This window comes from Oncorhynchus mykiss, chromosome 17 (genome assembly GCF_057628025.1).
Source record: "Oncorhynchus mykiss isolate SJ-2025 chromosome 17, ASM5762802v1, whole genome shotgun sequence".
NCBI classification, from domain to species: domain Eukaryota; kingdom Metazoa; phylum Chordata; class Actinopteri; order Salmoniformes; family Salmonidae; genus Oncorhynchus; species Oncorhynchus mykiss.
In genome coordinates this window covers 4,680,053-4,695,000 of record NC_143038.1, presented here as the reverse complement: position 1 = coordinate 4,695,000, position 14,948 = coordinate 4,680,053, and the positions used below count along the sequence as shown (strand labels likewise).

The 14,948-nt window shown below is 44.9% G+C and overlaps 1 protein-coding gene across 2 annotated transcripts in view; it reads right to left on the bottom strand.

Annotated features, from left to right (window-relative positions):
* The window catches only part of LOC110493471 (cytosolic purine 5'-nucleotidase), a 32,251-nt gene that overhangs the window by 6,619 nt on the left and 10,684 nt on the right, over window positions 1–14,948 (bottom strand). The window contains exons 3-15 of one of the 2 annotated variants that reach the window (XM_021567765.3): window positions 12,727–12,800; window positions 8,117–8,234; window positions 7,654–7,749; window positions 7,415–7,506; window positions 7,144–7,201; window positions 6,372–6,465; window positions 6,088–6,141; window positions 5,823–5,906; window positions 5,435–5,476; window positions 5,200–5,307; window positions 2,746–2,812; window positions 2,278–2,448; window positions 81–132 (exon numbers count right to left, since the gene is read on the bottom strand). In XM_021567765.3, the coding sequence (XP_021423440.1) occupies window positions 81–132; window positions 2,278–2,448; window positions 2,746–2,812; window positions 5,200–5,307; window positions 5,435–5,476; window positions 5,823–5,906; window positions 6,088–6,141; window positions 6,372–6,465; window positions 7,144–7,201; window positions 7,415–7,506; window positions 7,654–7,749; window positions 8,117–8,234; window positions 12,727–12,800 (1,110 nt within the window). The remainder of the gene's footprint in view (window positions 1–80; window positions 133–2,277; window positions 2,449–2,745; window positions 2,813–5,199; window positions 5,308–5,434; window positions 5,477–5,822; window positions 5,907–6,087; window positions 6,142–6,371; window positions 6,466–7,143; window positions 7,202–7,414; window positions 7,507–7,653; window positions 7,750–8,116; window positions 8,235–12,726; window positions 12,801–14,948) is intronic. The other variant, XM_090204560.1, reaches the window with a different exon arrangement.

Genomic DNA, 14,948 nt, shown 5'->3' with positions numbered 1-14,948 from the left:
GCACACACGCGCCAGGTGCAGAGGCAGCCTAGAGAGCGAGCAGAGGGGCGTTGTAGGGGAGTAGACGGTGCAGTACTCACTTGTAGAGCTCTGCCAAGAAAATGTCCAGGCCCTGCAATTCCTCAAATAACGCTGTAAGACAGAAGAGGAGAAAGGAGGCCAGGGTCAGTCTCAGTCACAACATCCCTTTCCCTCCTCCTCCCTTAAATTCAGCGGTGGAGAAAGTACAGATAAGTAGTACTTTAAAGTATTTTTACTTAAAGTACTTTACACCACTGCCCTTAATCACAGGTGTTGGCTCACTTGTTCCATCTGCTGCTTTTTCACTCTCCCCCTCTATCTTCCCTTCTCATTCCCCCTCTCCCTGGCACGCTGTCACTCACAGGCCGTTGAGAGGTTTACGAGGGCATTTTACAGCTACAATGACACGTCACAGTTATATTTGTGTATGTGTGCCTGTGTGTGTGTGTGTGTGTGTGTGTGTATGTGTGCCTGTGCATGAATGTGTGTGTGTGTGCGCACAAGTGTGTCACTGCTATAATATAACACCCCTTGACTAATTAATACCCCTTGACTTTTTCCACATTTTGTTGTGTTACAGCCTGAATTTAAAATGGATTACATTGAGATTGTGTGTCACTGGCCTACACATAATTTCCTATAAATGTCAAAGTGGAATTATGTTACGACATTTTTACAAATTAATTAAAAATGAAAAGAGTCGATATGTACTCCACCGCTTTCTTATGGCAAGCCTAAGTAACTTAAGGTCCCTCAGTCGACAGTGAATTTCAAACACAGATTGAACGACAAAGACCAGGGAGGTTTTCCAATGCTTCGCAAAGAATGGCCCCTATTGGTAGATGAGTAAAAATGAAAAAGCAGACATTGAATATCCCTTTGAGCGTGGTGAAACTATTAAAATACACGTTGGATGGTGTATCAATACACCCAGTCACTACAAAGATACAGGTGTCCTTCCTAACTCAGTTGTCAGAGAGGAAGGAGACCGCTCAGGGATTTCACCACGACTTTAAAACAGTTCGAGTTTAATGGCTGTGATATGAGATAACTGAGGGTGGATCAACAACTATGCAGTTACTCCACAATAGTAACAAATGACAGAGTGAAAAGGAAGCCTGTACAGAACAAAAAAAAAGATTCAAAAATATGCATCCTGTTTGCAAACTAAAACGGCAAGAAATAATACTGCAAGAAATGTGGCAAAGAAATTAACTTTGTCCTGAGTACAAAGTGTTACGTTTGGGGCAAATCCAACAAAACACGTCATGGTGGTGGCTGCATCCTGTATTGGGTATGCTTGTCATCGGCAAGGACTAGGGAGTTTTTTTTAGCATAAGAATAAATTGAATAAAGCTAAGCACAGGCAAAATCCTAGAGAAAAACCCTGTTCAGTCTGCTTTCCAACAGACACTGGGAGACAAATTCACCTTTCAGCAAGGCAATAATCTAAAACAAGGCCAAATATACACTGGGGTTGCTTACCAAGATGATGATGAATGTTCCTGAGTGGCCTAGTTACAGTTTTGACTTGAAGATCTATGACAAGACTTGAAAATGGTTGTCTAGCAACGATCAACAACCAATTTAACAGAGTTTAAAGAATTTTAAAAAAATAATACATGTGAAAATATTGTACAATCCAGGTGTGCAAAGCTCTTAGAAACTTACCCAGAAAGACTCACGGCTGTAATCACAGCCTAAGATGATTCTAACATGTATTGACTCAGGGGTGTGAATACTTATGTAAATGAGATATTTCAGTATTTCATTTTCAATAAAAACACAAAAATGTTTTCACTTTGTCATTATGGGGCATTGTGTGTAGACAGGCGAGAAAAAAACATTTGAATCCATGTTGAATTCAGGCTGTAACACAACACAATGTGGTACAAGTCAAGGGGTGTGAATACTTTCTGTAGGCACTGTATGCCATTTAGCAGACGCTTTTATCCAAAGCGACTTCGTCACGCCTGCATACATTTTACGTACTGTACTGGTGGTCCCGGGAACCGAACCCATAATTCTGGCGTTGCAAGCACCATGCTCCACCAACTGAGCTACAGAGGACCAGTGCTCTCCAGTGTGTCCATCAGCCGTTTTATGTACGAGTATGTGTGTGTCTGCACACGTCTGTCTGGCTGCTTGCATGGGAATGTCCACCCGTCCTTTTGTGTGTGTGACTGTGTGTGTGTGTGTGTGTGTGTGCCTGCGTGTGTGTGTGTGCCTGCGTGTGAGACTACGAGTGTGACTCACAGCTCTTGTCAGTCCAGACATGCAACTCCTGGGCCAGCTCGGGGATGACGAGGAAGGTCCTCCAGCCCTGGCGTTTCTTGGACTTGAGGATGTCCCCGAAGATGTGGTCTCCGATGTAGACGATGTCCTTCCCCTTGGCCCCCAGCAGGTCACACACGATGTCAGAAGAACCTGGGCGAGAGAGAGAGAGAGAGGGACATATTGAAATGGAGATGTTACTGGATGATGTTGTTTTATGAAAGATTTGTACCACGTTGTTTTTCAGATTCATACCATTGTTTTGTTTTTAGGGAACCCAGACCTCCCTGGAGAACAGCGAGCGTTATTGAGAAGACTATGCTGGCTAAATAAAGGTTAACTGAGATCCATCATGTTTAGAAGTACTCTGCTAGTTAGATGATTTGTGAAGTTGGCAGTGCTGTCTGGCGGTTTGTGCTGTGAGTCAGTGCATGTCCCCAGGTATCTTACCTCCAGAGTAGACGATGCCATGGTGCAGGGGTCCGGTGTAGGTCCCGATCTTCAGCCGCCCTGTCGTCTAACACCAGAGAACACATGGAACAGTAGCCTCACCGCAAAACAATGTCAAGTATATGTATTCATTATGGATCCCCATTAGTTCCTGCCAAAGCAGCAGCTACTCTTCCTGGGGTTTATTATAGATCCCCATTAGTTCCTGCCAAAGCAGCAGCTACTCTTCCTGGGGTTTATTATAGATCCCCATTAGTTCCTGCCAAAGCAGCAGCTACACTTCCTGGGGTTTATTATCGATCCCCATTAGTTCCTGCCAAAGCAGCAGCTACACTTCCTGGGTTTTATTATAGATCCCCATTATTTCCTGCCAAAGCAGCAGCTACTCTTCCTGGGGTTTATTATAGATCCCCATTAGTTCCTGCCAAAGCACCAGCTACACTTCCTGGGGTTTATTATAGATCCCCATTAGTTCCTGCCAAAGCAGCAGCTACTCTTCCTGGGGTTTATTATAGATCCCCATTAGTTCCTGCCAAAGCAGCAGCTACACTTCCTGGGGTTTATTATAGATCCCTATTAGCTGCTGCCAAAGCAGCAGCTACACTTCCTGGGGTTTATTATCGATCCCCATTAGTTCCTGCCAAAGCAGCAGCTACACTTCCTGGGTTTTATTATAGATCCCCATTAGTTCCTGCCAAAGCAGCAGCTACTCTTCCTGGGGTTTATTATAGATCCCCATTAGTTCCTGCCAAAGCAGCAGCTACACTTCCTGGGGTTTATTATCGATCCCCATTAGTTCCTGCCAAAGCAGCAGCTACACTTCCTGGGTTTTATTATAGATCCCCATTAGTTCCTGCCAAAGCAGCAGCTACTCTTCCTGGGGTTTATTATAGATCCCCATTAGTTCCTGCCAAAGCAGCAGCTACACTTCCTGGGGTTTATTATAGATCCCCATTAGTTCCTGCCAAAGCAGCAGCTACACTTCCTGGGGTTTATTATCGATCCCCATTAGTTCCTGCCAAAGCAGCAGCTACACTTCCTGTGGTTTATTATAGATCCCCATTAGTTCCTGCCAAAGCAGCAGCTACTCTTCCTGGGGTTTATTATAGATCCCCATTAGTTCCTGCCAAAGCAGCAGCTACACTTCCTGGGGTTTATTATAGATCCCCATTAGTTCCTGCCAAAGCAGCAGCTACACTTCCTGGGGTTTATTATCGATCCCCATTAGTTCCTGCCAAAGCAGCAGCTACACTTCCTGGGGTTTATTATAGATCCCCATTAGTTCCTGCCAAAGCAGCAGCTACACTTCCTGGGGTTTATTATCGATCCCCATTAGTTCCTGCCAAAGCAGCAGCTACTCTTCCTGGGGTCCAGAAAAATGAAGGCAGTTTATACAATTTTAAAAACGTTACATTCACAGATTTCACAACACACTGTGTGCCCTCAGGCCCCTACTCCACCACAAAATCCATGTGTACCTGTGTGTGTGTGTGTGTGTGTGTGTGTGTGTGTGTGTGTGTGTGTGTGTGTATAGTGTGCATGTTATCGTGTGTGTGTATGCATGTGTCTGTGCCTATGTCTCCGCTGTTCCATAAGGTGTATATCAGTTTTTTTTTATATCTAATTATACTGCTGGCATCAGTTATTTGACGTGGAATAGAGTTCCATGTAGTAATGGCTCTATGTAGTACTGTGGAATAGAGTTCCATGTAGTAATGGCTCTATGTAGTACTGTGGAATAGAGTTCCATGTAGTCATGGCTCTATGTAGTACTGTGGAATAGAGTTCCATGTAGTCATGGCTCTATGTAGTACTGTGGAATAGAGTTCCATGTATTCATGGCTCTATGTAGTACTGTGCGCCTCCCATAGTCTGTTCTGGACTGTGAAGAGACCTCTGGTGTCATGTCTTGTGGGATATGCATGGGTGTCCAAGCTGTGTGCCAAAGTATAAGTAGTGATGAAGTCAATCTCTCCTCCACTTTGAGCCAGGAGAGATTGACATGCATATTATTAATGTTAGCTCTCTGTGTACATCCAAGGTCCAGTCATGCTGCCCTGTTCTGAGCCAATTGCAATTTTCCTAAGTCCCTTTTTGTGGTACCTGAACAGAAGACTGAACAGTAGTCCAAGTGCGACAAAACTAGGGCCAGTAGGACCTGCCTTGCTGATAGTGTTGTTAAGAAGGCAGAGCAGCACTTTATTATGGACAGACTTCTCCCCATCTTAGCTACTGTTGAATCAATATGCTTTGACCATTACTCCAAGCAGATTAGTCACCTCAACTTGCTCAAATTAGAATTCTTTAGAAGTTGTACTTCACATTGTGCTACCACGCCATCAGGCTACCACGCCATCAGGCTACCACGCCATCAGGCTACCACGCCATCAGGCTACCGCGCTCAAAAGTCTCAGCACTGGGTTCTGACAGAGGTGTGATGGTGTAATTACTCACTGTGTCGACTTGTCTGAGCACCGTTCCCTCTCCAAAGAACAGAGGCTTCCTGGCGTCCACCAGAATCAGGTCAAAGTAGGACTGCCACGGCCGGTGGGATGTCCCGTGCTGCAACACAACACAGATTCTGGTCAATGCGTAGCGACGATAGTTAAGTTATATAGACGCATGTAGTTAACAAGATTTCATGTCTGAGGGAGAACGCCGTGTATGAATGTTGAAATGATTCTCTTACCTTTGGGCCGTGGGGGAAGTCAAACAGGTATGTCATGATCTTCTGTGAGAAAATGTAACAACATAACGAGTCTATTAGTCATCTCATTAAAAATGGTGACTGGGACAGATACCGCTGCTAAACGCCCCCAGTTCAGTAGGCAAACACGTCACCCCAGTTTCATATGCAAACGTAACAGTTTGCCAGGACATGTTTTGTGAAGCTGTGTGTGTGCGTTTGCTTTGCATATTAAATGTTGCTCTGCATGGACGTTTAACAAGGCAGGACTTAACTATTGTTTTGGGCTCTGAAGGGTGTCTGTTACTGTGCATGTGAATCGTCCATTCCTCTGTGTGTGTGTGTAAACAGTGGACCGGGGCACTTAGCGTGGTCAGTACTGTGGACTCACGTGTGTGTATTTGTAGTCACTGTTGGTGGCCAGGAACACCTTGGCTACTTCATTCATTCTACTCAGCAGGAGAGGCAGCTTTGCCTTGATGAGAGAGAGAGAGAGAACACTAAATATCACAAAGCCATTATCATACACAGTGCGTTCGTACAGGCATTCAGACAGAGACGCAAAGTAAATGTTGACTTCTCGTCGTGCCAGTGTGTTCCCGTAGGAATAAGTCGAGCGCTAAAGGGGCTGGTAAAATGTTCATGTGTGTACTTACGTCTCTCACTACATACTTTTCAAGGTTCTCTACTGTCTTTTCCTTCAGGGTGCCCTGGAAGACAGGACTACCGGTAAATGGGTTGAAATACATCGAAAAATAACAAGCTCACACTCACTGTAAACCATGTCAATCATTTTCAGGGTACATACCATTAGCACGACGATAAACAGTAAATTATTGCTTCAGGATAAAGATAATCATTGGGCGTTTCGCCCCATATAACACCTTGAAATGGAAGTGAACAAATGATTGCACTGTGATAGACTTCCTCATCGCGCTACCTTGAAGTGGACCCAGTCGACGGCGTCGCGGATGTCCTGGAACATGCTCTTGAAGGACATGAAGAGGTCGCCATCTTTAAAGCCAGTCTCACAGCTGAGGTAAGGGGGGAGGAGAGGGACACACAGAGCCAGTGGACAGGCCAAGGCCAGACAGAGAGCTTTGCTTTTAAACGCTAGTAGCCATTTTTCACTACATTTTTTGGTTTTGTTTTTGTTTTGCTTTTAAATGGGATAGTCTTCCCTTGTTTGAGGTGGTTTCCAGCCAAACAGGAAAGCAATCTCCCCCTAAAAGACCAACAACTCGTTTCAGAGGAGAAGACATGCAGCCATTCCATTGCAGATCACATCATCACACAAAGAATTCATTAAAACTATCGCTAACAAATGATTGTACAATTATATCGAGACGATAGAGACATGATATTACATCATGCTAGATGATTAGTCATTACAGGTAAATTTAAATAATAAAAGTAATGAAATCTGAAAATCTGGAATTAAGTTACTGCATGCATTCGTGGAATGATTAGTATCGAAGACCAATAATCATTCAGATAGCCGAGTAATCCTAATAAAGTATCTTGCTCCACTGGCTTAACAGGGTTAGGGCTAAAGTACTTCCTTATTGGAGGATTTTTATTGGAGATATGGACCTACCCTGTTGTCATGTTGTCTAATTGGCTTATCAAATGTTGCCATGTCATATCCAGGAATTACTTGTATATAACCCACAAGACAAATAAGGTGGGTAGTGTGACTAGGGATTCCTTACCTTGCATATCTGTCACAGTTTGAGAAGAAGTCCACGAGGCAGGCAAAGAGGTAGGTCTCTGGAGAGAGAGGGAAACTGTACTGTAAAATCTATCGAGTGTCAATAAAGTTGAGTTGAACTCCATGGCCTTGCCTCAAACTGTGCTCAGACAAAATGGAGGGCATGTCTGGGCTTGTCCCTCTTATGAATGACAGTTGAATCTAGATGGAGATAAACACATTTTTAAATAATTGAATGGCTCTGGCATGGACAGAATCTCTCCTCCTTCTACCTGGTAAGTTGAAGAGAGTGTTGAGGATATAGAAACGTTCAGTATCGTCACGTTGGATGAACTTGTTCGGGTATAGCTCCCGTATTTCAGGTCTGGGGAGAGAAGAGAAAAAGAAAATGCCAGGAGAATTTCTTGGCAGGTAGACCTAACCTTCAAAAAGCCGCTCAATGATCTGGGGAGAAGGGGACGTAGGGAGGACACTGCGAGAAGGTTAGGAGAGCGTTGGGTTCACCACTTACCCTCGTAGGAAATTGAAGCCGTGGACACAGACCAGGATGTTGCCGTAGGCGTCCACCTTTAACAGGTTCCCATACAGGGTGTCAAACACCAGGCCTCTGAAGAAATACAGAGAAACAACATCATTCAGTCAGTTAGAATACATTGAGAAATGGTTGACACATGATCTTTAAAAGCCCAGACAATCTACCTAGCTACAACCAGGACCAAATTAGAAACCCACGCAGCCAGGTATTAAAATAGCATTAAAACATCCTCACCATGGCAACCATGATGTGATAGGTAATAGGTACCTGGTAACAAAGTACAGCTGGTGCCCCGTTGACATCAAAGCGTTTCCCAGTTTAAATAAATAAATAAATAAATAAATAAATAAATAGCAGTATAATGCCATCACCATGGCAACAACATTAACGGTATGATGTGATTGGTGGTCACCGTGTGTGTGTGTGTGTGTGTGGTCACCTGGTGGGGAAGGCGGGGTCGTAGACGAAGCTGAGCAGCTCCTGGGGGTAACCGATGTGGACCAGGCGCTCCACGGTCAGCTCAAATCCCAGGGACTCATACTCTGGAGACTTGTACACTGGAGAATAGAAACACAGACGTTAGCATTTAACACAAGCCGGTGTAGACTACACAGAGTCACACATCAGCACTCCCCGATGTCTATACAGGCACGTAATTACACTGACACCATACATTTAGGAGAAGGACGTAGGAGGTAGTCAAGTCTAATGGCCTGTTTGCGAACGGACTACTCTGTAAATTGCAGCCTCCCATTTATCCTCAACCAGCCAATGTGGACCCATTCACCTCGACTAGATAACAGCACGTAAGCTATTGCAACGTGACATGGTGATGTGATGCAACGCGAGACAGGTATTTTTAAAATAACTCTAGCCGTCAGGATATCTGGGATACTGTTGGTAATAACATAGCCTAGCCCCTCTCCCCCGAAAGTGCATGCGCGCACACGCCCGGGCACACACACACCGAGCGCAGGGGCCTGAATACCCTAGGATCTAATCCGTGGAGAAACAGGATCCATAGCTCAACTCTGGACTCTGATACTAATGAGGCCTGTGGAAACAATGACATTCAGACGCCAAACAACCAGACATCTCCAGGGCCCTGTTCATTAGGGGAAATGACAGAAAACAGTTTACAAGGTTGTGCAACAGAAAAGGATAATAAGCCTTTCTTATTGGGCAGGTCCATTTAGTCCCTCCCTGTTTCAGTCTGTTTTCTGCCGTTTGGTGCCAAATGAACACATCCCCCAGGCCTGGTGAGCCAAGCCATGGGTGAAGGGGAAAAGTAGAGAGGGATACAATGTCCAGGCCTGGGCCAGAGGGGCCTATCAGCCGATGAGAATGCTAACTGACATTGGAAGAAGGCTCTGTCAGATGGTATTCATATAAAGGGTGTTTTTCCACATTAGGTCCAGGAGGACCCTGCAGGAGGGGAGGACTTGGCTGATGCTTAGAGGGAGCAGGAAGGACGATGTGGGGATAGGCTAGCTAGCGCTGAGACCCCAAACATGGAAGGAATAGGCCTGGGCAAATGTGTCTTACTGAGTTAGCGCGTGCACACAGACAGACAGACAGAGAGAGAAAGAGGAGTGTGAATACCCATCTTGGTGTAGTGTGTGTGCGCACATTTACCCATTTGTGTGTTTGCTTCTTAGCCCAATTGTGTGTTCTCTCCCTCCCTCTCTGGTGAGTTGAAATCCCCTGTGGTGTTCCAGTGTCCCTGGCTGGCTAGCGAAGCAGAGGAGTGGTGGGCATCATGCCCAGTGCTGCAGCCTCGAAGAGTCGCACAGTCCTGGGCCAGACTCCTCCATACAAATACCCCCATCTTTCCTCTCCTCATCCCTGCCTCCATTTCCCTAAGCTCTGTGGCTGTTACAAAGAAACCTATTTTAAGAGTATTTTCCCCTCCGCCACCTTCCCGATCAGCTCTCTCTTTGGTTGGCCCGGCGATGAGCAGAGTTCGCTCGCTCTCTCTCTCTGCACTGTCCACTGCTGTGACCTTCAGACAGCTTTAGCTTAAACACACACAGGCGTGGAAACACACACACAGCCTATTTATGTCTGTATATATAGCACAGTCTAGTCCAGGGATAGGAAACGTTGATGGGGGTGGGGGTCACAGTGGGCAGTGGGTCTGCACATCCCCACCTTGCGAGCAAAACATTTCAGCAATTCTACACATTTTTCCATGGGGCGAACAGAAAAGTAGGCCGTTTTTAATAAGATAACTGGCCCCACCCCAGTCGCTAATTTGGCCATGGTTACTACAAGTTTAAATAGGTGAACGCTAGACTTACCAACAGTAAGTTGAGAGATGGGGGGTGAAATTGTTCCGTGGCCCATCCCTGGTCTAGTCCATTAGATTTACTGGTCTGGGACCATGTTTAAGTTGAAATAGTTGATTTGTTTACTCATAGGTGAGGGGTATACCTTACATTTGGGACGAACGTGACACTGGAAAGTAGTAAATTATAGCCTGGTAACACAAACACACACTAAGCTTGGGGATCCATTAAATCCTCCTCTCCTGATGCAGTCGTTGACAGATAATTGTACTCCCCTTAAGCCGTGTGTGTGTGTGTGTGTGTGTGTGTGTGAGTGAGTGAGTATGTGAGTGAGTGAGAGAGAGGAGAGAGTGACCAGGCTAGAATTTACAGTCCTCCAGGGCCAATTTCTTTCCAAATGTAAGCTATACCCCTCACCTAAGGGTAAACAACTTTACCCTTTAACTAAAACATGGTCGTAGACCTGTAAATCTATTGGACTAGACTGTGCTATATACAGATACATAAACAGCCTTCATCCCAAATGGCACCCCTATTCCCAATAAAGTGCTCTAATTTTGACCAGAGCCCTATGGCACCAGGTCAAAAGAAGTGTCCTGTATCGGGAATAGGGTGCCACATGGATCGTAGCCATAGCTTATGACATATGAAGTGTCTTCTGGACAACTTCCTGGTTGCTAATTATAGGCCTAAGTAATTATCTAGCTGTATCGGAGGTGGGTCCAGACATCAATGTCACTCAGACAGCTTTATATATAATAACATAAATTAGTAGCTTGGGCTCCGCTCTACCAAAGGCTATGAGTTAGCATAGCATAGTCTAGCTTATTCCAAAACGAATGGCTTTCAGGCTAATCACCATGCTACAATAGAACAGTGAAAAATAACCCCGTGCCCCATAGAACTAACAGGTCGACAGTGTGGCTCCAGTGTCATTTGAGCTTCTCAGTGGAGTCTCTCACTAGGTTGATTTCAGAACTGTGTGTGTGTGTGTGTGTGTGTGTGTGTGTGTGTGTGTGTGTGTGTGTGTGTGTGTGTGTTATTTGAACTACAGTACAGTGAAGCCTCTATGTTGTGTTTTCAGAACAGCGAGTCGTCGAGGACAGATGTGTCAGCCAGCGTCGCCGGGGGTATCTAGTTACCACGGTAATGTGCCAGAGGCGAGTGGGCAGGGAGTGTTAGGCCACATAGAGCTGTCATCAGTGGATGATTTCACGACCTTTGATATAAACCACAGTTAATAACGGATGACCTATCATCGAAGGGCATGGTTCAACTAATGCCCTTTGCTTTTATCAGGCATCGTGGTCTTGATGTGGAAATACTGTATCGTAGTGACATGGATAGACGGGAGGACATTTGATCTCCTCTGTGTGACACAAAGCTATTGACAGAAGGCCTATATCATAGAGGAACATGGTTCAACACTGACCAGAGATCACGGTCCTAATACGAACATATAGGAACACCGTCTGGTTATGGTCTATTTACAGTCAGAGGATTTGTTGTACATGTAACCATGTTGTATGAAAACAATTGTGGACAACTCCTAACAGCCCTCTTCTTAAATCCTCACTAGAAACAGAAACCAATGTATAGCCTACCTGCTGCCGTGAGAAGTCATCCCAGTGAGGGGTCTGACTCCTCAGGCGTCAAGTCCTATCACCATGGGTCAAGACGCTATCTAGCTAGCTAAATGTGCTTCAGTGACTCAGCTAAGTGGAGGGTTGGTAATTCATCTAGAAGTACAGTGTGTGTGTGTGTATGTGAGACTTTGAGGAGGGGGAAAGGGGATCGCTTGTACCCGCAAACACACGGCCCATATTCCATTTCCATCATCTGAGGGCAGATTTTACGGACGCTCAACTGTTGACATGTAGCCTCTTTATATGGGACGGCCCATAACCAAGTGATGATGTTTACAAGATGCCAGGGATATCGTATCGCTTCACTCAACGCTCGAGTTGTGACCGCAGGAACAGGCTGTGGCCTCCCTGGCCAGAGCACGACACAGCGACACCTCAGCCTCCTGCCGGTCACTGGGGAGAACCTCATCTAGGGTTCTGGTGCGCCTTGCGGTTACAAATCGGGCACGGACTCATGTCAACGCCATCATCTAGACATTGTGTCAAGAGATGTCCCCTAACTGACTTTAGCCTTCATGTGGTTGACGGTCAGGTCAATGGATTACAGACAACCTATTGTCACTTAGAAAACTATTAGAGAATTACTGCTACTTTTTTACTATTGCTTAGTCAAATACAGAGAAACTGTACTAGTTAATATTTAGAAAGTGAGGATAGTCTTAGCCATTCACTTGAGGTCAAAGAGTTTTGTGGTTTGCAAATTCCAATGACAGAAGAGTCTAAAAACATTACATCTAAACTGACATCTAAATCAGATTACAGATTCAGTTAACGCATTTTCCTCCGTTACAGTATCCTTCTGAAGAACTCATCACCTTTTTCCATCATCGCTGTACCCCAAGAAACCTACACCTCCCCTGCCCTTCTACCCACCACCCCTAGTCCCCAGTGAGTCTGGTCTGGGCTTATCGAATGACACGTGAGCCCCTGTTCTGACCCGGTGTACTTTGTCAACAAACACTGAAGGAGAAATCAATATGGCCGACGACTAGTTGCTATGCCAACCAAACTAGAGTTGACCCTACATTGTAAAGTAGTGACGGTGGGCTGAGGGCGCCCACATACACACTGTAAAGAAGTGTTGACGGCCAAGGCAGCGACTGTAGTGCACTTACCGGCTAGAGTGTAATCCATATCGAAGCCAAAGCATTTAATCTTCTCCATGGCCAAGCTTCTGTTTACAAAAACTCTAAAAAAACAAAAAAGGGAGGAAACAGAAGGATAGAATCAGAATGTGATTCAGAGTGATTTTGAGAGACATACAAGAGAGTCCTACCTCTGTGTGCAAGGAGAACATTAGGATAAATTGCCTCTCACAGAAGAAGAATGAGCAGAGGTATTTTGGGGATTAAATCATATGTTAGCCATCTAGTGATGGCTCACGTAGTTCTCATTTTGAAATATAGCCTAACAAAGGTCTGCAATTGATATGCATGGCCCCTAAACAGATATTAGAAACAATCTGGCACAGACAATGAAGTCAGTAAGCTCCTATTTTCTCTAGCCTTACAAGGCACGTTCCCACATGTCTTAAAAACATAGGAATTTGAGTATTAGACAGCTAGACTAGCTGTCTTGAGCTTTTTAACCTTTTAAAAGGCATTATTAGCCCTTAGACAGTGCATTGCTTCCTACAGGGTAGGTTCACAAGTGCACACTATAGCAAAACATTTTGCAATGGACAACAAAATGAGTGTTTCTTATTGGACAAGTTCCATCCCTGTTTCAGTCAGTTTGGTACCTAATGAACATGACTCTCCATTCTGCATAGACAACATGTTTACGGTGGCACCTCAACTAGCTCAACTGTCCCCAGTGTTAAATCTGAAGGCATGGTAGGGGGGTCTGCATGGCCGGAGTGGTCGGCATTGTTGGCATATCCTGCCTGACACTTTCTGATCCAGCCAACTCCAGTGGCAGGCCAGGCCAGGCAGCTCCAGTGGCAGGCCAGGCAGCTCCAGTCAGAGAGAGATCTCTGTTCCTCTGGTTCTAGGCTTTTCCGTGTTAGCGCAGCCTAGCCTGCTACCTACAGCTTTTGAACAAACTACCACAGAACAACTTATACTGCAAAGTAACTTGTAAAAAAAGATTAGGCTACACATGGAATTTCGCATTTTTTAAAATAAATATGTTGGTAAATACCAACCAAAATACGAAGTATACAAGCAGTGGACACTATTTCCGGGCTTTTAGGGCCCATAATGCAAAATGGGCGTGGCTTCACAACGTTTTCAGATTTGAAAAAAAAAAAATGGTGGAAAATATGCAGCTAAAGTCCAATGAGAAAGGATACTAATTGATAGCTAACCTTACGAACCGCATATCATCACAGCAGTATGCAAGCTAGCTACCGTCCTAAAGTTAGTTGGCTACTAACATATCGAATTTGCCAGGCAGTATATTAACTATATGCTATATAACTAACTACCCAACGTTTATTGACATGATTATTCACTTCATTCTTAGCTATGTGGTTTAGTCATTGTGCATTCTCTACGGGCATTGCTAATTCTGTCTATCTACTCCGATTTCAGAGCACTGTCGTCTCGTCTGAGGGCGCGTTTGAAAAAAAAAAAAGCGTAATTAAAATGTTGCCAGCAGCATAGTTAGTCACCAACGCTCTGTATAACCAGCTCTGCTAGGGCGAGTAAAATGGTCAGAGAGGTGTTCTCTCATTTGTGTCTGGAAGTAGCTAACAAGCTAGCCAACGTTAGCCAGTTAGCTTGGGTGCTTGACTGCCGTTGTGAGGTCAGAACGCTCAGATCAACCCTACTCCTCGACCAGAGAGTCCAGTGTGTGCGCCCTGAACGCTCCAAGAGCGAAACGCTCTGAATTTACAAACGCTCCAGATTGAAGATTGTAAAAGGTCTAGCTAGTCATTTGTTATGCTAACAAGCTAGAAAGAGGTTGCATAGCAACAGCATCAACTTCCGGTGGACAGGCAAAGCACTAGTACACTCAACCGAAAGGATACAGTTCTTTTACAGTATACTAAAATTAACTAATAGTATGTAGTATATACACTCATTAAGTATGTAGTATACAGTATGTTAGTATGGGTATTTGAACACAGCCATTACGATACTGCTATCGTCACCGTCCTAGGAAATAGACCATAATACATTCAGAAATGATGCAATATTTTGCCATTACCTTGCTGCAGCTCCATACTGAACCAGCTTCCACTGCGAGTTAAGCCCGGCGGCAGACATACGATGCATTCTGTGTCGTGACTAAAAGTGTACTAGCCTGCGCTCTGGCCTAGCCCGCTTACATAATGCTATTCCAACTCCAGCCCAGAAACAAAAAGAGCCCACTCTCTTTGCTTCCTTGCCAT